The sequence below is a fragment of the Rhopalosiphum maidis genome, chromosome 1 (assembly GCF_003676215.2).
Source record: "Rhopalosiphum maidis isolate BTI-1 chromosome 1, ASM367621v3, whole genome shotgun sequence".
Lineage (NCBI taxonomy): Eukaryota > Metazoa > Arthropoda > Insecta > Hemiptera > Aphididae > Rhopalosiphum > Rhopalosiphum maidis.
In genome coordinates, this window is record NC_040877.1 from 5,378,332 (window position 1) to 5,402,766 (window position 24,435).

At 24.7% G+C, this 24,435-nt stretch overlaps 1 protein-coding gene across 2 annotated transcripts; it reads left to right on the top strand.

Moving 5' to 3' along the window:
* Positions 1 to 723: 723 nt before the first annotated feature.
* On the top strand, positions 724 to 22,090 carry LOC113561043 (autophagy-related protein 13 homolog). Of its 2 annotated transcripts, none has more exons than XM_026967227.1 (6): positions 724 to 1,448; positions 8,700 to 9,038; positions 13,092 to 13,446; positions 20,381 to 20,561; positions 20,795 to 21,182; positions 21,361 to 22,090. In XM_026967227.1, the coding sequence occupies exons 2-6, from the start codon at positions 8,883 to 8,885 to the stop codon at positions 21,652 to 21,654; spliced, it is 1,374 nt and encodes a 457-aa protein (XP_026823028.1). In that variant the 5' UTR covers positions 724 to 1,448; positions 8,700 to 8,882; the 3' UTR covers positions 21,655 to 22,090. The 2 variants fall into 2 exon arrangements, with proteins under 2 accessions (XP_026823028.1, XP_026823029.1); XM_026967228.1 differs by having other exon boundaries at positions 725 to 1,448; positions 20,795 to 21,173.
* Positions 22,091 to 24,435: the final 2,345 nt, after the last annotated feature.

Consider the following 24,435-nt stretch of genomic DNA (forward strand, 5'->3'; position numbering starts at 1 on the left):
TTTATTTAACACTGGATCCCCTCCTTCGCCCCTAAAAGAGGAATGCCATTTTATGAGTGCCTCGGGGCGCCAAAATTCTAAATACGGCCTTGACAATACACATATATTTATGTATTATATTGTGTCTATTTGATTACCTAATCGTAATAGCGGTTCAAGTACAAACTGACAACAGAGTAAAGTCACTAACGTGTGTACTGTACGTCTGTACTACTGTCTACTGTCAGTGTACCTATACTTTCTGTATTACAACTAAAACATTATATTATTATCATTTTCGTGCGACCGACCAACCTCGTGGGTACTGGAAAAGTGGAAAACAACTACGACTATACGAACGAAAAGCAAGCTGTGCCGCGGTGGTTGTCGCGCGAGTTCGTGACCGAAGACCATTGACCACCACGCGCGAAAACATATTTACCGCGTGACGTAACGGCCGCCGATTGGACGAGCGTCTGCGGCTCACGCGGAATTTCGGATTTCCACATGCCCGACGGCATGCACCACGTCACGCACTCGGCTGCGGATCCGCCCGTCGCGCTGGCCAATATTATTATTATTATTATTATTTTTTTTCTCCTTTTTTTCGCCTCCATGCCCCGCCCAGTCGGCAGACTATGTAGGGTTCCCCGATCCCGCCGCCACCGCGTTCGTCACGTAACCGTACACCGAAACACGACCCCACCACAGGCGCGCGCACTTTAGTTATCCGCGTGTAATGTGTACACTGTCACTGTACGTCTGTATCGACGACGATAGCGCAAACGAGCGTGTTTTCCACGACCGTCTAGACCTCGTCCGCCTGTCCGCCGCCACCGCCGCCGCCGCCGCCGCCGCCGCCCGTCTGTGCGTACAGTGTAATCGAGGATATAATTTTATATCTATCAATCATTATCGTCGTCTAAAAATAAAAACCGAAATTTGACGAACACACTTCAATATGACGCGGGAATAATAATAATAGTACTCGTTTACGTGATAACTCGAGTGACATCAGCCACAAGTTCGACAAGGATATTATTCACATTTTTCATATCGTACGGTATATTATAATTATAGCATATTATCGTCGTTGTTCGGCGAAGATACCGCGTAAATCCACATGTACATTAAATGTGCGTACTCGATAGTGTGATACCGCCTGACAGTTGAATAGTGTGCGCAGTCCGCTGTGACGTTTTGTCTGTAAAATTATTTTCGTTCGACTCGCGGTCAAATTTACATTCACACGCTTCCGCTGCCAAAAGTGTTTTTGTGTGTGGTTGAGCGCGAGTGTCACACAGCAGGCTGCTGTCGTTCGATCGTTTGGCCGCCGTCTACATGGTTTGCGTGCGTGTCGTCGATAGTCGTGGCGCCAAAAAGCCAATCGTCGTCCCCGTCATACCCCTTCTGATTCGGTGGCGTACCTTACAATAATACTAATAATATCATACGAAACATGTCAATGAGTGAGTACACCACCCTTATATCTTGTCCTTTTCGTACCTATACTGTAAAAAATATCCGTTTCTATAATCTTTGCTGGCGTAAACTGAGATAGTCTGAAAAAACAGATGGTAGGTAGGTAGATGTTTTTACGACCCACAGATTCCTACCCACATATCTGGTGAATGTTTCACTCTAATATTAAAAATTTCTGTGAATATAACATCAATCCTATACAGCTTTGGAGGGTCTAGATCTAGAATGTTAACCATTGCATTTTAATCATCCCACAAATTGTAAATTTGTAAATGTAAATTATACTGAGTAATAATCACAGTACAATGTGTTCATAATGTTTAAAATAAGTTCAATAGTGAGTATTGTGAGTTATAGGTTTTAATAGTGTAAATTAGTTTAAATCACGGTTGTATAATGTTTACTTACATTATTTACATTGACATAAAATATAATACCTAGAATACTTGCATTCCATTGGATAGTACTTATATTGCACAACATGTTGTGTTCAATGCATTTTTTTAAATCTATACATAATACAGCACAGCTGATTTCACGATTGCCTGCATAGTTCTATTGAATGACAATACAATACCTACCTACTTTGATCCTATCATTATTTTTAAATTGATATTAGCTTATGATATTTAGGTTAGTTGTTTAAATACTGTATACTGTAGTTCTTATTAAACTATATTATAATCAGTAGCGTATTTGGGATAATTTTTCAAGGGGAGAGGGGCAAAATAGAATTATTGCTCGCTGTTACAATGTAAGGAAATTCGAATACAATAATTTTTTTTTATTATTTGATTAGGGTTTTAAGACACTGGTCCAAACTTGTTTAGTTATAATCCAATAAATATTCAACACAATAAAAAGCACCCTATTTATTGCTCAAAAGTTTAAATTTTAATACAGATGAGTCATAGGAAATCATAAAATAATTATAATATAAGGTCTATATTTCTTTTTTTTATGGCAGCAAACATATCAATTATTTCATTTATTTGAATGTTCCCGTGCTTATGAATATTTAGCAAAGCCAATCCAACTAAGCAATCTTGTCCTTTACTTGACTGCAATTAAGTTTTTAACTTAAGTTGAAAAAGCAAAGCATAACAAAATAATAAAATTATCATATATGCAAATAAGCAAGTCACTATTTGTAAAATTAGTCAGATAAGAAAATTATATTATGAATTATGAACTCAAATTATACTTGAAAATTATCAGTGATATGTGGTCATATAAGGAATAATCGAGAGGATAACATAACTTTATTAGGTATTTTATAGATAATCTTGTGATTTTTTTTCTTGATTAGTGACTTAAAATTTAAAATGAAATATTGGTTAATTTAATAAATGCAGTAAGATATGTTAGCTTTCCTTAAAACCGTAAAAAAAAAAGATGCCCCTGTTGCCTCCCCCCCCTCTTAAATATGCCACTGTTTATTATACTTGTTTGCTTAAGAATATTCAAAAGTTAGTTATTTGTTGTTTGTCCAAGATACTTATCATGATATAATTTGTTATTTGGATAATATAAACTTAATTTCTATTAGCTTGATGAAAAAAAACTTGGTGATAGATTAATAATTAATATACAACTTTATATTATGCTTGTCATAGAAACAAAAGCATAGAGCTTTTCAAAATATCTAGTTACCTAATTTAAAAAGAAACTATCTATAATTACTTAGTAAAAAATTAAAAACATGGAATTACTTAAATAATTTTAAAGAAATATCTTTGAATGGTATAGGTATAGGTAGGTAATAACAAGAATAATTTATACTTTATATATTTAAACTCACTTTTCTATGTATAGTAAAATAAATAAGTCAAAAGTCAAATTTAAATGTGATTAGTATTGAGTATTTCAATAGTAATTTATGTACATCTTGATATATATCTGTATATATTTTATTTCTATGTAGAATTTAAGCTTACATATTTAGATTTTTCATTTTTTTTAAAATTATTTTGATAATTAAATATACCTGTACATGAAATTTATTTCTAAGTCCTTTTAAAAATCTAGTTAAAAGAATGAAGAAACCATTGTTATGATTTAATCACCAAGTTAACAACTACCTATATCGAGCTGTATATAACCTTGTTCATGATATATAAATAGGTAGGTAACTATATTTTCACAGCTGTGACCTTGTATGAATGCATAATATATATTATAATAATTTTATGCTGATATTCTATAAATTTAAAATCATGTTTCATGTCTAAATATTTATTTGCATAAATTTAAAGAAATTTGTCTTAAAACTTTAAAAAATCATAATTTTTAAAATAAAGAAATAATTCTAAGTAAGTAGTAACCTTTATCAATATATAATAGATAGGTACCTAACCTAGATAGTTTTCTTACTTTTATGATACCAGTTGTATTGTTATTATTAGTTTCAATCGAGGTTTCAATCAAATTCTTAAGCCATTAATGTTATATTGTATTATACATAGGTACCTAGTCTAAATTATATAAAATAAAAATTAAATAAATTTTAACAATATATCTACCAACTGTGTTCGTAATAGCTAGAATAATGGGTACACTTTGGGAAGAGAGTAGGTTAGCTAGTTTAAAGGATTACTGAAACTATTAATCTACATTAAACTATAATTTGTGATAAAAAATTAGAAGAACATAAAAAATATTGTCTATGGAATTAATATTAGTTGAGTTAAGAGAAAATGAGTATTTTTTATTGATAAAATTTATAAATAATAAAATACAGCAAGTTCTGCAGCATGTAAATGTTAGATTTATTATGTAATAAATGTAATTGATTCATACACACAGTTTTAATATATTATAGTATTTAATTAAAATTAATTTAAATACTTAGATACCACAAATTTACCTAATCATATTATATTTTTATAATTTTTAATAAAAAAATTAGATAATTATTAAAACTACCAATAATTAATGATATTTTATAAAAATGTAAAATTATCTAAATAAATAAATTAAGATATATACCATCATATAATAATACAATGTACCAAAAGAACACATTCATGAACACTCATTTAAAAAAATTGTATTTTTCAATTAAGAAAAAAATAGTTTTATAAATTCTTTAAGTCCTATGGCAACAATGTATTAAAATAATGTTCTTATTGTGATTAGAGAAAAATGCAAGTTGTTGTTCAAATTTTACTGTGGGAAATACTTAGAGCGAATTAAATCTTTTGTTATCATTTAATTCGATTTTTATCATGTTAAATGGTCCGCTACACCAGCATTTGTTTTCTCTGTCTATCTCCCACATAATATAGGAACAAAGATACTCAATATTTCCACGATTATGACTCTCTGGTTCAGTTTAGGGCAAAAGTACCTAAAATATATTTTATAAAGAAGAATATTTCCTGTGCATTGACTGGATAGATTTTTAATATTTACAATTTTTATAAATATAAGTATGTTTTAATTTAAAATAATTTCAATTATTTTTAACCATTAATAATTTATTCAAAATTGTAAATATTTAAAATTATCCGGTCAATGCACAGAAAATACTCTTCTTTATAAAATATATATTATAGGTGCTTTTGCCCTAAACTGAACCAGAGAGTCATAACCGTGGAAATACGGAGTATCTTTATTCCTATATTTTATGTGAGATAGACAGAGAAAACAAATGCTGATGTAGCGGCTCCTTAATGAAAGTATAACTATATATTTTATCCTTATTTTAAATCATGTAATCATTGAGTTGTTACAATTTATTGTTTTATATCCTAGTGCTTCACCTAATATTTTAGAAATAATGTTGGTAATTACCTAAATTTTCAACAGTATTTAATAATTTAATTCTACATGGGTTTTGACATTTCTATCAAATTTATTACTATATCAGGTATACAGATATTGTGCTGTTGATTAGTTAAGAATTATTAATCCAAGTACTCTAATTTCTAATCTTATTTGTCAAATACATTTTATACGTTTTCCTACCATTCACAATGTAGTTTATTTACTCCGTTAATTGAACTTAAGTTTTTTACTATAGCTAATTTAATAAGAAATTTTAATTTTTCGATATTAACTCCGTCTGATTTAATATATTGTTATAAATCATAAAAGGTAATATGAATTAATATGCACTTGGTTTTTTTTTTTTTATATACGTTTTATAATAATCTGTCCTGAGCTCAATTTTGGATGTATGCTGATAAATAAAAAAATGTATAGGTTCAAATATTTAATTACGACAAACATTAAACATCGTTTTTTTTTTTTTTTTAGTCATTTGAACATTGCTTTATTAATTTGAAAAAATATACATGCTCATTATTTTTCTTAATACCTAAATAAATTTAGGTTAGGTTAGGAATTTTTTAATGAATGTTCTGAATACTGATGATGCTATTTTTTTAGTTATGATATTCCCAGAAATATTTGTTATTTGGTTTTATTATAATCAAGTTTGATTTGAAAACATTTTAAATATTTCATTTTTTATTTGTTAATTACCTTTTAAATCTATAAACCAAATTTTACATCTATTTATTACTTTTAAATTTAAATTTGTTGATAACCATTATTAATTTAATAACTTAAAAAATGTTTATTAAGTTAAGGTTAATTTTAATATTATATTGGTATCACATAAGGTATATTTAATAAATTAAACTAAATGTATTACCTTTTGTACCTTTTGTCAAATAAAAGTAATCTCAGCAGCAGTAGTTGTGGTTAATCTGCACTAAGTGCCACTTTTTTTAAATACAACTTTATCATTTTAACAACTGTCTAGCCTTGTATTTAGATATAAAATGTACATGGCATTATAACCTTTTAGTTTTAGTTTTTTAACATAGATTTTTATTTTAATAAAGTAGGTATTTAAAATTGAATAAATAGAGAAGTCAAACTATCAGGGTAAAATTAATAAGTTTAGCTAATCTAAGTAATCTTTTTATGAAAATCAACTCGTTTATCGTTTTTTTTTATTTACCAATGTTTCTAGATAATTTAAATTGTTTAACAACAACATATTATAATCCAATTATATATGACTAGTTTTCCTTGTGCACTTTGTTGCCCGTAAAAAATATATCAGTGTTAAATTTGATTTCTGAATGCTAACATTTAGCATAACACGTATGGATAATTAATATTTTTGGTTTTCTGAATAGATGATATTTCCAAAATTTCTTTTTTTTCTTTTTGTTTACCATTTAACGGCTGCATTTTTTTTTCTTCAAATAACCAAGTTTGATTTTTTTTTGAACCAAAAACCAATAACTCATAAAATTTCAATAGTATGAACTAAAAACGATGAAAATGTTTGGTACTGTCTTACTACATAGTACATAACCTATTCACTAAAATACAAATTTCTAATAATTAGTAACACAAAAAAATATCTTTGTATGCATAGTATTTGTTGATTATTTAAAAAATTAATGACTTGATTTTTCATTAACCTATAAAATCAAAAATAAGCTTAAAACCTCCTCTGTGATGTATTCTTTCATAAAATAAATAATTAGGTAGAATAATCGAATGATAAATACATTGCATGACAAAGATTTTCATTTTCACCTGTATTTATTTATGTATATACATAAGAATTGCGGATAAAAAGTCCAAAAATTAATATTTATTTTAAATATTTAAAAATTTAAAAATGTTTCTACACATTATATTATTATATTTTCGTATAACTAATAAAAATATTACGGAGATCCACTATAGTTAGGTATTTATAGTAATGACAAATTTATATTTTTTTATGATATATACTATTTTTTTTTTTTAGTTTTAGTTTAATTGACTTGTTTATAAATAAAATAAAATTCATTGTTTGTTGAAATGTATTTAGTTACAAATAAATTGTGATATTGTTGTTCTTAAGATATCGTGTGATAGTACCTATGTTAATATTTTTAAATACATGTATTTATACGTACCTATTAAAATTAATAATAAATTATAAAATTAATAAAAAAATCGAAAAAAAATATAATAATATATAATGTCTACAAACATTTTTAAATTTTTAAAATAAATATTAATTATATACCTAAAATATTTTGTATTTTGGGACTTTTTGTCCAACACTAAAAATGTGCTCGGATCTTTTGTCCAACTAAAAACTAAATCCAGACTTTTAGTCCAACTTTTTTAAAACGGACTTTTTGATCGATTACCTATACATAGATGTATGCCTATGTCACGTAGGAATAATGTAGCTTTCTATTGTTGAATGAATTTTTTAAATTGGTTCTGTAGTTCCAGATGTTACTTTCTACAAGCAAATCACAAACTTACAAACTTTACTTATTGTATAGATAGGTTCCCAATAGCTTTTAGAATACAATTTAATATTTTTTTGTATATTTAAAATAAACATTATCAGTTTACCCATATTATATTGGTAATTGGTACCTATTTTGTATGACATAAACATGTTGTTCACCTGTTAAGAATAGATGCCTATATTATACATTGTAAACTAATTATAATATTTTATATAGGTACCTGCTTATTTGTATTTTATTTTAGATAACTAAGTCTTTGAGGTTAATTAACTTCTCTTCGAACTTGGCTGTTACGTCAATACTATTAAATAATAATCAATTAATTTTTTTTACTTCCTAAAGATTTTGCAATAAATAAGATTTATTTTTAAATTATATCTACCTATACACACTTGTTGATAATAACTAATAAGAAATAATGAAAGGTGTTTCATATAAAAAAAGTGTAATAATATAAATTGATAATGCATATGAGTACAAAAACAAATTTATTATCAAAGAAATTACTTCTTTCAATCTGTTGTTGTTATAATATAGTGGTTAATGTTAAAAAAACCTATACCATGATATCAAACAATTATAAAATTCAATTATAAAGATTATTAAATACTTAGTTATTGTGCGAGATCCCAAGTAATTTTATGGTTTTTATAAAAACCATGTTCATTGTATCATCGATTAAATATACATAATTGCAATATTTATTTAATCTATTATTTATATAGATAGGTAACACAATCAATATAAATATTATTTAAAAAGTTGAAAATTGGTTATCAGGAAATAAAAACTTTCCCAATAGGCTAGTCTTTATGTAGGCTAATTAATTAATATTTACTAAAAAAACAAAAAGGTGTAGGTTTCCCAGATTTATATTAATATATCACTGCTAACTGTTTCTATTTCTAAACATGTAAATGTTAAATTATATTAATAATATATATTTAAATGTTTCAGATCATTGCAAAATGCAGAAAAAAGTGACACAACTAATAATTTTAAGACAAAGACAATTTGAATGTTCAAAATTATTAATAGTTTGTCCATGTGTGAATTTTATATTAAATTGGTGTTAAATAAGTGACTGTGGTTCAATTAAATTTTTTTTTTGCAATCATTACTTAAGTATAAAAAATTACAATGGTGGATACAAGAACATTAACTGAGTCAGCCGAGAAGGAAAGACAAGAAATGGAACAGCTAACTAAACTTATGACTATGAAATCAGCTCAAATAATTGTACAATCAAGAATGGGTGAAAGATTGCATACTTATTGTACAAATCAGAATAGTTCGGTGAGCATGATTACAAACCATTTTATATTAAATAAATTTAGTTAAATAAATATTTTTATAAAATTTTTTAAAAGTTCAGTTAATTAGGTAAACATTTTTTGAATAGAATAAACCTTAAAATTAATAAAAAATCTAGCCATTAGTTTTCTCAGGCATGATAATCAAAAATCATAGGGTAACTTTTTTTTAGTACACATTTCATAAAGTTGTGAGTTAGAATACTAAGTATGTATAAAATGTGTCCATATAGTTAAAGGTAAATTGGCCAAAACAAGACATCCTATAGAACTTAACAAAATATAATATGCAGTAATTTGATAAATATAATTCTAATATGTTGTAGGTGGAATCCAATCTTTATTTTATCCTGGTGATAACCAAAAATTAGATTTGGTAGGTTGTTTTATTGCGAAACTGATACTTCATTAATTATATCATTATATGTCTAGGTATAACATTATATTTTGGTATATTCTTGTAGAAAGGGAAAAATTTGGAATTAAATTATTTATATATGTATTCTTTATCAAATAGGTATCAATAAAAACTTAAGTTATGCTTAATAAAATCCTTTAGGATTTTTAACTACCTAATTCTCATTAATAAATTATACAAATATTTCTTAAATATGTTCATTAGGTATACATTTTTTAAACCAGTATATTGATTATACCTAACATATTGAAATAGTTATTTTACAATGTAGATCCCTACATATATACATTTAATTATTTTATTTTGTATTGTAACACTGTTACTTTAATATATCATTATCTGAAAATTTACTAAAACTTAAAGTATATTAGAAACTCTTATTAATTTTAAAATTGTTAGATAACAAACAATAACAACTGATTAGATAATGTTCTGTATTTAAAATGTAATTAGTTAACGCAATGTCATATATGACTAATTAATGTGGATAGTGTATTAGTTGGTTTACTAATGTTAAATAAAATATAAAATTGTATGTATGTACACATAATTTCAGTACATTTTTTTGTATTTTATTTGTTGCTCTTTTAATTTAAGCAGTTATTAACTTTTTTTTTTAATTACTTAAAAAGCAATATTTAATTAAGTTATTTTTCCTTATCAGAATCAAATGTTAAATTTTATCAAACACTGAAAATATGCAAAACAATATCTAATAATATTAACTATTGTTGAATAAAGCAACAATAAATTACTTTTATATTATAATTACATTTCATAGAATTTTTCACTTTTAAGTAAGATTTAGTTATTTTGAAATGCTTAAGAATATAGTTAATACGTAGGTATATAATAAAACAAAAATGTATTACAATTTTTTTTATAAATGATGAGTTTTTAATATGTTTTAATAAAGTTTAAAGAAATATAAACTATTAATGTTACATTAAATTACAAGTCAGTACAGCTAAAATAGCAAATAATTTCCTTAATGTATACAAATATTAATCTTAAAAATATTTATATTGAACTGTAATGTATAATATAATAGTCAAAGTAATAATACTAATTGAACTACTACATGAGTTTTATATAGTTTGTTTAATAACTTTACTGCTGGCCTTCGCATGTAAAAAATTTACAATCTAGTTAAATTTAATAATTAATCTGAAAAATTAAACATTGTATTACACAATAGACATTTGATAACCATCTTTACTCATACCTTATTAATACTAATTTTGTTCAAAGACCTAAAATCACTTATAAAATACAAAATCATCATGTCTATTTTACCACTCAAGTTATTTTAAAATAAATGAGTAGTTTCCTAATTTAAATCAAAACCCCTTATATAATATTACAAGGTGGCTGGATTATTATCTATCACAATAAATTGTTATGCTGTTCTACTAACCTACTTGTGCTATCTTTATAACTATTTTCTACAACTATAATAAACTATAATATGGATGCATATGGTAGTCTACAACTACTAGTACTATGTAGTCTATTTTCCATAACATACCAATTTTTTAATTTTTTTAATGTATTTAAAATATTTTCAATATTTATACTACAATAATTTAAATAAGCTTTTAGTCTTTATTTAATAATTGAATTTCAAATTAATTACATAGACAATTTTACTAACATGATATTTACTAAAATTATCAATTGTATTGATTGTTATAAGTTATATTTCTCCAACCATACAATCATTAAATAAATAAATAATAATTTTATTAACATTTGAGAATCACAATTAATTGGCTATTTAATTTGTTCTATTTGCCTGAATGACTAGAATAATAAGGCAAGTCTTTAAGCAAGAATTTTTTTAATTTAATAAACTCTAAAAACTAATATCAATAAATTAAAAAAAAAATAAAAGCAAAAAGTTGCTAACAGTATAGTTAACATTTAGGTCTTGACACTTAAGGACTATATATCCCAATACACAAGCTGAGCAAATATTATATTTGTATTATTATAATTATATTTTGATAATAGTTGTAAAAAAAATAAATCATATGTATCCATTTGTAGTTTTATTTTTCTTTTTTTTTAGTTTTAAATTATTTGGAGAACAAAAAAAAACTGAATTAATTTGTATTTATATAATTTTTGGACAAAAACACGTAGAACTGTTTTCCAAAACTTAATTATAACTATAAAACCAATAACATAATTTTTTAATATTCCACTTAACAATTACTTAAATGGTATTTGATATAATATATATTATATTATACATCATAATATTTATTTGCCCAATCATAACAGTAACACAAGTAATTGTATGCGTAAAATATATATAAAAATGTGATTTATACAAAGAACTTAACAAAAAAAAAATCAGTGATTATTGTGTTGTGTTTTATTCATTTTTTTATACGTTTTATGTTTACACTAAATCACACATTAAATTATTATGTCTTTATATTATATTTTAATTTTAATTAAAAATTAAAAAAAAAAACAATTAGTAGATCTTCTTATGAATATTAATTAAGTATCTTTATATTCATTTAAATAAATATATATATTATTTATTTATTATAAAATGTGTGGTATAAACTGGAACTTAGTGTATTCTTAATGTTTAAATGTACATAATTTTATCTAGTTTATTAAATCCTGTTAAGCAAGGTATAAAAGCCTTGAAAACAAGTTCACTATTGTATGGAATGTACTTTGTTTAAATTTTATTATTAAATAAAAAATGTTCATACAATCTTATGTTGACATTATATTATATTGTGTTATTTAATTTAATTTAACAAGTAGTGTAATTTATTCTTTTTTGTTTTTATAAAAATTAAGTTAATCATTACATTTATAATTTTTATATTGGCTACCAATATACCTACTAAAGTTTAATAATTGTTAATAGATCTCATGAAAGATGGGAAAACAATTATATTTTTATTGGATAACCAGAATAGCATCATAATGGAGAAAAATATTTTTTTTATTAAAAAATAAAATGTTTAAAATCTAAAGATAATATTTATTAAAATTTTGAAAAACATTAGAAAACTGATTGAAATTATGTAAAAATTAATAGATCTTTGTATCTCTATGATAATAACAACAACTGATATAATCTTAATTAAATAAAAAAAAAAATTAATATTTATAACTAATTTATTTTTATATTTTTTTTAATTGTAATAATTTAATTTAAAATGTGTTAAAATGTCCATAAACATTAAATTTGAATATTTTGGCTGAAAGAATTTGAATGATTTTTATTAACTATGAGAATTTATGATAATCATAATTAATTATAAAAGTCTAAATGTTTTGGTGTCATAAATAAGATAGCGATCTTAAGGCACAATTTCCCTGCAACGCCAAACAGTGGAATAGCACTGCAGGGAAACCGTATCTTTACAAAAATATTCACTAATAATAAACAAATTATTTATCTATTCTTAATTTATTTGTTTTCAGTAAAATTAGTTATCAAAACTAATGTTCATATTCTAAAAGTTATAACAAATGAATAATGTACGCCTAAATGAATAAATGTAGTATAAAACCATATTTAATAAACGCTAGGTATTAACTTGTTAATACTAATAATAATTTTTTTTAAATGTTCTATTTCAGATGAATGTTGCAATAAAAGAAATCCCAGACGTAATAACCGAAACAAAACTAGCCTTAAGCAATGGACTTGGAGATTCTGTTCCTTTATGTGTTGAAATATTTTTGAAAACTGTTGATGGAGATACGATGACATTAGAAACATGGAGTATTGGTTTATTAGCTGAAAGTGCCTTTGATCCCTTTTGTTCTCGACACTTAGTTTATACACTATATAACAGATTAGGAATTTTATTAAAATCATTAGTGTCAGTTTCTCGAGTAATACCAGCGTACCGATATTCAAGGCAACAATCACATGATTCTTTTCAAATTCATCATCGAATTTATGCTGGAGAACCTCAAGTTCATACTCTTGGTAAGTAAACTAAGATCTTGTATATTTCCATTTGGTGCAAAATTCTTATATTGTGTACAACATATTATTTAGATGCATAGCCTTCATATCTTTAAAATGACTATTTCATCATCTTTAAATAATTATTCATTTATTTGTTTTCATTTTGATTATAAAATGACATTCAAGAAAATTCATTAAAAACAATAAAAATTAACTTATAAGTTAATATTTACTGATTAGATGTAAATTACATAATAAAAATATATAATATTTCTACTTTTAAATAGTTCATAGTTATTCAATGTGTTAAATTCTTTAAGGAACCTTTTATTGATAATTTGGAGTTAAATAGTTTTTTAGGTAGTAGAACTTCACTTTTATACTTAATAATCTGATAATTTGGATTCGAATCTCAATTTGATAGTAATTATATGTATTTATAAAAAAAAAAAAGTGAGCAAGTGGGTATTGCTCTGCTGTATAGTAGAGATGGAGATTAGGTCACTGGTCTCTATAATGGATGTGTTAAATTTGAATGCAATGACAGGTATCATTGTATACGAAAAACGATTCTGAACGGAGATAATTTGTCAGTCAATGATAATTAGTAGGATATATTATAGTATTATTTATTACCTATATTTAAATTGTAATATATCATGATTTCAAAAAAAATTTTCATTTCATACGCTCATAACATTTTTTCTATATTTATGTTGGAATTTTATTTTACAGTTACTTGAAGGAAAACTTATGCATAACCTTGTATTGGGTTTTTTAACCTTAGGTATAAATCACAACAATTTCAACTTTAAAATTTCTTGAAAATTTTCGTGATTTTGATATACGTATAAATAATGATTTATTCATTATTGATCTAATTATGATTTAATATTTATGTGTAATTTTACAATCTTAAAGTTATAATCATTGATGTATAAATTATATTTTTTGAAAAAGTAAGTTTAGTACTTTCGATATTTTTATCTGCAAGTTTATATAAGTATAAGTTAAAAAAAAAAACAATAACAATATAAACTCTAATTGTATAATTATTGAATGTATTTTGAGTGAAATTTGTTTTGGTTATACAGTGAAATGTTTTTTTCTGTCATCAAGTAGAATATTTACTTCAATCTTTAACTTTAAAGGTAGTTTCTGATAACAAATTGTTCTAGTTAGAATATTGGAGATTAAAAATTACGAAAATCCATACGCTTTTCTTAACGTGTAATTGGGAAAAACGAAAAAAATAGCGATAAAACTATTTACGCAACATAAATTTTCTTCGATTTCTATTTTTTTTTTTAGTTCATAAAAGAATATTTATAGAGACTTGAATTTTTTCATCATTTTGACAGAATTTATTTTATATTATTATTTATACATATCGACATTTTTAATAATATTTAGACTATTAAGCTCTATTTATATTTGTACAATATATTCATACCATTCTACAGTATGTTATATTGACTTATACACTATACTAATTAATGTTTTTGAAAGTGTTTAGAAGGAATGAATTCCTTTTTCAAGGAGAAAGAACGACATTTTTAGTTCCTTTCGTGTTTCAATTTACACAGATATTTAAATAATTAAAATTAAAAAGTTAATTTAGAAGTTATAAAAGTATTTTAGTGTACAATACTCCAATGCCTTCAAATGTTCTTGTCGAGAGATCTGTTTCTACTCAATCCAATGATTCTAATGTAATGGCCGTTAAACATTACAGACTAGGTGATGAACTATTTGAAAAATTAGTTCTTTTAAAACAGAACAAAATTACTTTATAGTCTATTATTATATAATATTGATAAATATTGTATAAAAATAATGAATAAATGAAAAAAACTTTAGTCTATAATCAATATTATAAATCTTTTTACTAAAATAACTAAATAGTAAATTATAAAATAATGTATACCTACCTGTAAATATATATTATAATTGAAGAGTGAACTCAGAAATACGTAAATAATTTACAACGCTAATTAATTATTATATATAAATATTTTTTCTCATTTAACCAGTATTGCTATTTCTATAAACAGTAGCGTAACTACCCTCGTCAGCGCCCCAAGGCAAAATATATTTTTCGTCCTACCTAATATAAATTTGATTCTTTGACCTTTGTCATTAAAACTTTGCCGTGACCAAATATATGTTTTTTTTTTATAAGATTAACCCAATTACACAAAACCAATATTGTTTTATTTGTTATTTTGCCCCCCGATGCAACTGCCTGTTGCCCCTGCGATAAAAACGGCACTGTCTATAAAGTATAAATGTAATATATTATATAAAAAACATAGATGATTAATTAAGAATTTTTATTTTATTTGGAACTAAAAAAGAACCTCGTTTATTTTCTTAAGGAACGAATTCTTTTCTTGTTTCTAAGGAACGAGGAATGGAACGAATTCCTTTTTGTAAGGAATTTGTCAAACATCAGTTTTTGATAATAATTAATTTAATCCTAATTAATAGATGTGATTCATCCGTCCTATTTTCTGCAAATGGGTTTTTGTATACAATGATTTATGATAAGATTTAAATTTTACACATTAGCTGTAACTATAACGAGGTCTATATCTTATGTTAATGCAGCGGGTGATTCATTTGACACGTTCCCTCTTTTTATTTCAATAATGAAGTTATCGAAATCTAATTTTTGAAGCTTTTAATATATACAAAGTTTCTATGTTTTGTGTATCATATGTTTATTCTACAAACCTCTGTTTTCAAAATAACAACCCTGGTTTTTACTATTTATTATTTAGAAGTTAATTTTACTGAAATCAGAGAATATCAAAATCAGAATTCAAACGAGTAGTTTCTAGTTGTTAAGAGTGTTTGGAATAGGTCAATCTAAAGATAATATACTTTAGATATCTAAATAATTGTATAAGTAATATATAAGTAATTGTATATTACGATTGTATAATTACCAGTATGATACCTTATTATCACACGAATAAAAAAAAAACAAGACACAAAACCTACTATACAACAGAAGTCAGTTTCCCGGTTTTTAAATTTGAAATATTAATAAGAGTAACTTTAAGTTGTATAGTAACTTATTATAATATAGTTTTGTAGACAATTTTGCTTAAACATTTTAATATTATGATTAATTATACAGTTTATACGTGAACCGTGAACGTGAATACGTGATTATAATATAGTGACGAACTGACGAAAACCGGTATGGCAATATTAGTGATTCCTGCTGGCTGCTATACGCTTTTAAACAACATTCAAATGAAAACTATCATGAATAGCATTGACATTTAAACAATAAATTTTAAATAGCTTTATTAGACACTATATTATATATAATATATATATAAATATAACACATTCTACCATTTAAAATATATTTTTCTTAACATAAAATATTGTCATGTTTATATTATGTTACATTGGCGGATATTTAGTTGAATCTTAGTGACCACCCCGCACCTCCTTTCTAAACACAAGTATAACATATTTTACACCCCTCCCCTCCCCCGATAACCGCTTATGATTCTGTATTATTATTTTTTTCTCCAATTTTATAATACTAAAACTATATATTATTTATTATATGAGTAACATCATTTTATTCTGTTTTTTAAAATCATTAAAAGGAAAATTTAATTTGTGGATATTTTTTGTGAGTAAATCATTCGTTTAGATTGGCTCCTTCGAGTGATCGAGTGTGTTATTACTTATTATTATGACAACTTTTAAAGCAATTATTTATCACGTATTATAATTAGTACCATAGTTAACTATTTTGTTTATGTCGTTTTATGTATACCGCAGTACTATTTTACATTCTAAAACCATCCGTCTTTGTTATAATATATTATAACATTTTTCTAGTTTAAACTCCCGTCTCATTTATCAGAATTACAGATAATTCAACGTTTAGTCAGCTATGTTAATAGTAAAAAATAATTTAAAACTGAATCACCTTTTGCGTAGCATCTAGACGTAGTTAATTATTGACAATTATTGAATGGTCTATGAGAGATTTAAAAATATCTGTGATAATCTAAATTTTTAAGAAAATTATTTTTCGGTTATGTTGAATATTTTGTTTACGTTGAATTATCTCAAAACAATAATAAATTCTTTAAACACCAACGAATGTCAGATATATGTATTAGTTAAGATACATGGCTACTATACGTCGTTTAAATAATATAACAATTTCTACACTCGTATAAAATTATATTATGTTAGATTTATTTTAAAAATTATTTTGTGCCAATAATTATTAATTTTATTAAGCTTATTTAGTTTTTAAAAAATATTTAGCCAAGCAAAAAAAAATTCTACATAAAAATTTTCCGGGTACGGCTAGCCATCATGTATATTTATAATCTTAATCAAATCAAAAACGATAAATTTTAAAATTATACCAAAATAATACTTAACGATGCGAAACGAATTTTGACAGATTACATTACATATTTTTTCTTCTGTGAAAATTTAAAGTATATCTTAGATTAATTGTAAACTGTTCAAAATGTTTGATGTAAATATTAACATTGTTTAAATTTAAAAACAAGTAAACTTTACATGATTTATGAAACGAAATAAATATTTTGTGATAAAATGATTATTTCAAATACCTAATAAATAATATGTATTTTATTATTGTAATAATTAGAAAGTACAATCTTATATCATTTCAGTTAAACTTAACCGATTTTTTTACACCTCTATACTTTGTGACGTGGTGATATTACAGAGTACAAGCCATAATATAGTTACCGGTGATCATGACGTAATGAAAGAACTTCGAACTGACGTTTTTTTTATACAAACCTTATGCCTAATAACGTGAAATTATAATATAGTAATGTATACATTATAAATGTGTAATATTATTTAGTTTTAACGAAAATTGTGTGGAACATTAATTTGTATTTTACGTATTTAATGTCTCTTACTCATTATGAGGTCAAATGTCACGATGACACGTTTCCACTTTCACTTGAATTTTGTAGCATCCTAGAGTAGATGAATAGATGCTTCTTTCTAGTTTTCAGTTTTTGTATCTTATCTAACTTAAACCATGATTAGGTATTTAGGTATATTAAGTAAAAATATACAACTATTACCTTTTTTTTTTAATCGTATTTACTGTATATTATTTATTAGTTTAATTAAATTTCTTTCAGGAGAATTCAATATCAAACTGCATAGTATTACAAATAAATGTAATAAAAATACAAGTTATAATGCTATAAAAATATATTATTTAAGTAATTGTATAATGTATACACAACCGTGAACTTCAGTCTAAATAAATAATACATTTAATACGATGAAATATTGTACCTACATGCGATAAAGTATTAAATTCAATAGCCATTTAATTGAACTTCTACTGCAAATAATTTACAGGCGTCGTGTTATAAGCAACATTTATTATGACATACTTTTTTTTCTATTTATTTGTGATGAACCTTTTGATTAATCTATGCAAATGCTGTAAGAATTTTAGGCATATATATTTCTAAAACAGTTATGAAATTTCTTTAATACATAATCAACACTACGTACCTTATACAATATGTCTTATTTACGCCTAAAATATTTTTTTAAACTTTTCATCTAAAATTTTAATTTTAAAATAAAGTACAAATCAACTAGAACTACTCAATTTTATTTTAGGAGTTTTGAAGAGGGCGGTATAAATCTTTATTTTTTTGTGTTAGATGTTAGTATATATATAACCAATACAATATATACGGCAATCAGTGTGTGGCGTATTGACGTAATGAGTCTTATAATGTATTAGAGTTATATAATTTTAATTTAGAATAATTTTAAACAAACAAATAACAATATCGCATAATTTGTCGAGTTCCCTAACATAATCAATATATATTCCGAATACATTTCAATAACAATACTTCACCGCTAATGATTCGAGTATAGATAACTTAACTTTTTACAAGAGTTCTATAAATTTTCTGATACTGTAAGTCTTGTTTCTGATAAAAAACCCTCAACAGAGAACAGAGGTATATTTTGATTGCCTTTCGATTTGAAAAAAAAGTTTTAATGGAGGAGACTTACATAACAAAAATATTGCAGCCTGCTTAATATAGTATCTATAATTTTTCTCGGTGATATGCATGCATGATAAATTAATGCATTACAAAACAAGAAATAAGTTTTATGTTTTTTTATTTCTCGAACATGGTTCTTTCAAGAGTCTTGTGAATTTTTAATGATATAAATAACATGTTCTCGATAAGAATATGCTATGTGTTGCATATTAGTATATTACGCTAATATGTTAAAACATAATATTATAACTAAAGATGATTATAATATTTAATATTTTAGCGATTTATCGTATCTTACTAAGAATATCAGTATTAGTCAAGAAAATTGGCATCAAGATTATATTCATCACAATGTTGTATTGTGGTCTATACTTAGTTTATTTTGCTAGTTATTAATTATTCCGTGTATTTTAATATATGAATAATTTTCATGAATATTATAAAGAGGAAAAATGAGCTTTATTATTTTACTATTATGACTAAATATTGGTACATGTAATAATTATATTATACTATATATATATCGATAATGTCATGACCCGAAGTGCATCCAAATTATTGCCAATAAATTTGTTTTCATAGATTTTAGAGGTCGTGTTACACAATAGTACTAACAACTAAAGATTGACTAGTCTCCATATTCATTTCTAGGCTATTATTCAATTTTAAATTTTTAACGTATAGTGTATATGTGTCGTATGAATAATTATTTTTATTTTTACGTTTCAAGACAATAATATAATGAAAAGTCACATATTTCTATAATTATTATAACAAATATCACAAAAGAAAATTAAGGCTGCCAAAAAAATAATATGCACTAGTCACTAGGCGTGATAAATTGATATTTATGTTGATTTGTTTTAACCATGTTACAGGAAAAGAATATAAAGAATTACAAATTGGCCAAGTGTCAATGCCTATCGGGACCATTCAAGTGACAGTTTGTTATCGTACCTCTATGACACTAACGTCTCAACAAGATCCAATTATGTTGAAAAGTGATCATTTTCGAAAAGAGTATAGCCCACGACACAATCAGATAATCAAAACTCCAATGTAAGTTTTATTTTCATTATAATTTTTTCATTTTCATTTTAGTGGTTTCTAGAATAAAGTATTATTTTTGAACACATGTAATTAACCATTTGTGTGGCTAATGAAAGTAAAAAAAAAAAATAACAAATAATTATTATGTTTGAATATATTATCCTATTCTGGAGCCCAAATAATATTCTTACTGTTGTTTATTATTGTAATATAATTAAATATTAAATTATGTTCAAATTTAGTGATCAGTCTAGAACATACATCATGGACGATTGGACTGTGGGTGCATTTTCAGACAGTCTCGAAGAAAAAGTTAAGAATCTTACCCTATACCGTATTCCTGAGTTTCCAAAAGATACATTCATAAAACCTAGGAAACGAGCCGAATATTGGCCACCACACATGGTGCCTAGTAATCAATTACAAAAAGTCCAGGAATCGACTAATGAAAATAATAATTCAATAACATCTTCTATCCAAAATAACAAGAGTTCTGCAGTAAGCAATGCTGTGGTGATAAGCACTGGAGTTTCCAATAATGTCAATTCAGCTGAAACCAAAAACAAACTCAATCACTCAATGAATACATCCAGCAATGAGGCCATCAGTGATTTTATTTTGGTAGAATTGGTAATTTAATTAATGACTAACTTTACTTTAGTATTTTTTTTTTTTTTCATTAACATTGGGAAATTAAAAAATGTAATTGATGTTTACTGGTGTTTGTTATTTGATTTTAATATTTTAGTCGAATAATTTATTTTTTGTTACCTATATTTGTATGCTAATATTTAATTAATAATTTTAGGGTCAGTCTGTGAAACCTCAATCACCTGAAGATTTTTGTCGGAGACGTAGTTGTGACAACAATCCGTTACAATTTAAGCCTGCTGCATTTTCTGATTCAAATCCAAATATTGAATTGGCACTCTTCTATCAAAAATTTCTTGGTGCTCCATCATTAAAAGTTCGTCCTGATCATTTGAATGTCTACAACCACCTGTCCGAAATTGTTGAACAAATTAAATGTTTTGATGAACGTATGGAAGAATTTGACAGGGTAGTATTAGATTTATGCCACAAAGATGATGACAGTGAATAAAATAATTGAAAAACATACCCTCCGTAATGTTTGTAACAAGACTGACTGTCAAAACGAGTAAGAAGCTCAAAATGAATATGTACTTTATATGCATATACATATATATTTATATATAATGTATGTATGTACTATTTTTTTTAAAATATTTTATAAAAAATAAAACCAAGTTATAGCAAAGTTATAAATAATTCCAAAACATTACTGTTTTGTTTATTTTCTAAGCAAATGACTGATCAATGATTGATGAATTAATAAATTATTTATTATCCTCGCGTAGGGTGTGGTGATCACTAAAAATCACTTAGGCCTGAAAGTTCCTCCTTTTTGTTAAACATAAAAATAGTAATAAAGTTTTGCATTTATGTTTAATGAGGTTTAGTTTTAATTTTAATTTATTTTGTTTGTTTATATCATAATGTTACCTTAAATAATAATAATAATTTAACTTTTTTGTCTTTCTTTTTTTCTTTTTTCTTTTTTTTTGTTAATAGGCAACTTTTATACATTTTATAACAAAAAGTACTCAATAATATTATTAATATTTGTTTCTCATAAAATTGAATTTGGTTTTTATTTTATTCTAATTAATACAGGGTCAAGATTAAAAATTAATTATTTACTACTTATATGTATTCAATTGTCTTATTTCTTATCTAAGCCATTTAGCTTAATTATCAAATGTAATACTTCAATAGTAAAAACATCTAAATTATTAAACAACAGAATACTTAACTTATAGACCATAAACTATATGTATATAATGGGTAATTATTTTATCGAACAAAATTCATTATTTAAAAAATATATATTAATGTTTTTGAAAATATTTATTTTTGCTTAATTTTCTAGTTGAAATAAACAATTTTTTCTAATTTTTACTTTTTTAAATGACAATATATATTTTTAATTTCATATTCTGAAGCAAAATATTACCTCGAAGTATTTCCATTTATTAAAATCAAAAATTTGAATGAATAGTTGATGAGTTATTGAGTTTATAAGTATTTAAAGTTTTGGTGAGCGGAATAGTAGACCAACATTGTGGGGTCTTTGTACCATTCTACTCATCTAAACTTTAAATATTTATAACTCATAAATTACTCATCTTAGTTCTGATTTTTGTATTGAAATATTCAGAAAAATATTCTACTTCAAAATATGAAATAAAAAGTGTATGTTGTGATTCAATAAATGAAAATAAAATATTTTTTTTTAATTCAACTAAAAATTAAGTAAAAAAATATTTCCAAAAACGTTCATAGATTTTGAAATAATTAATGTTTGATAAAAGATTAACCTTGTATTTTTATATTAGTTGCCTGTTTCTTATTGTTTTCATTACTTTTAGTCTCTTTTTTTATTTTATTTTTTTTTTTATGTTTTATTTAAAATTATAGTCAATTGTTACTGAATATTGTTAACCAATAACACATTATGGATGTTTACATTTATGTGTGTCTATAGACTACGGTTTTTTAATCAATGCTCTAGACAAATATTTACTAAATGTAACTTTTATCAAACAATTTTATCTTTGATTCGGTTATTTTTTTTTAATCACTGTATACCAGATTTTTTAAAATAATCATTGATTTGTTACAAAATTATACTAAATTTTTGTTTTTTATAAAATTCAAATGTTATACAAATTGCAGTTAAAGTGTTAAACATATTCTGAATTTATGTTTCACATGTTAAGATTATGGCTACTACAATGATGTAGTAGTATGTAATAAATAAACGAAACAACATTAATATTTTATGTAGAATTTTGTCTTTTCCTTACTTCTTTCGCCCTTGTCAATTTCAATATGATTATACTTGATAAACTAATACATTTTTTAGTTCTTATCGTTCTTGTCTTTAAAATGTTTATTATTTCTACCATACAATTATGTATCATATTTTATCATAAAAAATAAGCTTATTATTGAGGTATATCCATGTACTAAATGTCCACTAATTAGATGTACATTGCACGAAAATATAATGGTCCAATTAATAGTGAATTTCTATTAGTGTGGAGTATAAATTGTTTTTTAATTTGTATGTCTTACAAACAGTAGGATATCACTTATATTTAAAAAATAAATATTTGTATAAATATATTTTTATAAAAAGTATGTTAATAATAATAAGAACTAATTACACAAAAATTAAATTAAAAATAGTTTAGTAACAATATTATATATTATATAGAAATTTCTTTAAATAATAGACTTCATAGGTACTAATACATTCTAATCTATTTTATACATTGATTTGTTGCACATGCAAAGATAATAATAATCCATACTTCAAAGTATAATTTATTTATACTATATACTTAACAGCAGTCTTCAACATTTCTGGACTCATGGCCCACTTTTTTAGGCCTACATTTTCGTGACCCACGTTATCTTTATAGAAAAACAAAAAAAAGCTAAAAATTGCTTAATGCTTTGTAGTGTTACTAACTTTTACTGTGATTTAATATAAAATATAAATTATATAAACTTAATTTTTATTTTAAAAGAAGATTCATCACGACCCAATTTTAAAACTCACAGGACTACTGCTGTATATGATAGTTTTTCATGTCAGTATTTAAGTAGTTAACTGAAAAGAAATGAGAATGGTTCTATAAGTATTTTAATTTCAGGTTACATCATTGGAAACACAGTACATTTTACATGGTAGCTATTAATCAACTATCCTTTCTTCAATACATATAAAGAACAAAATAAAATTCCCTTTACTTTAAGCCTTAAATTTGTGGTAGTGAGCGTTTGGTAATCTCAA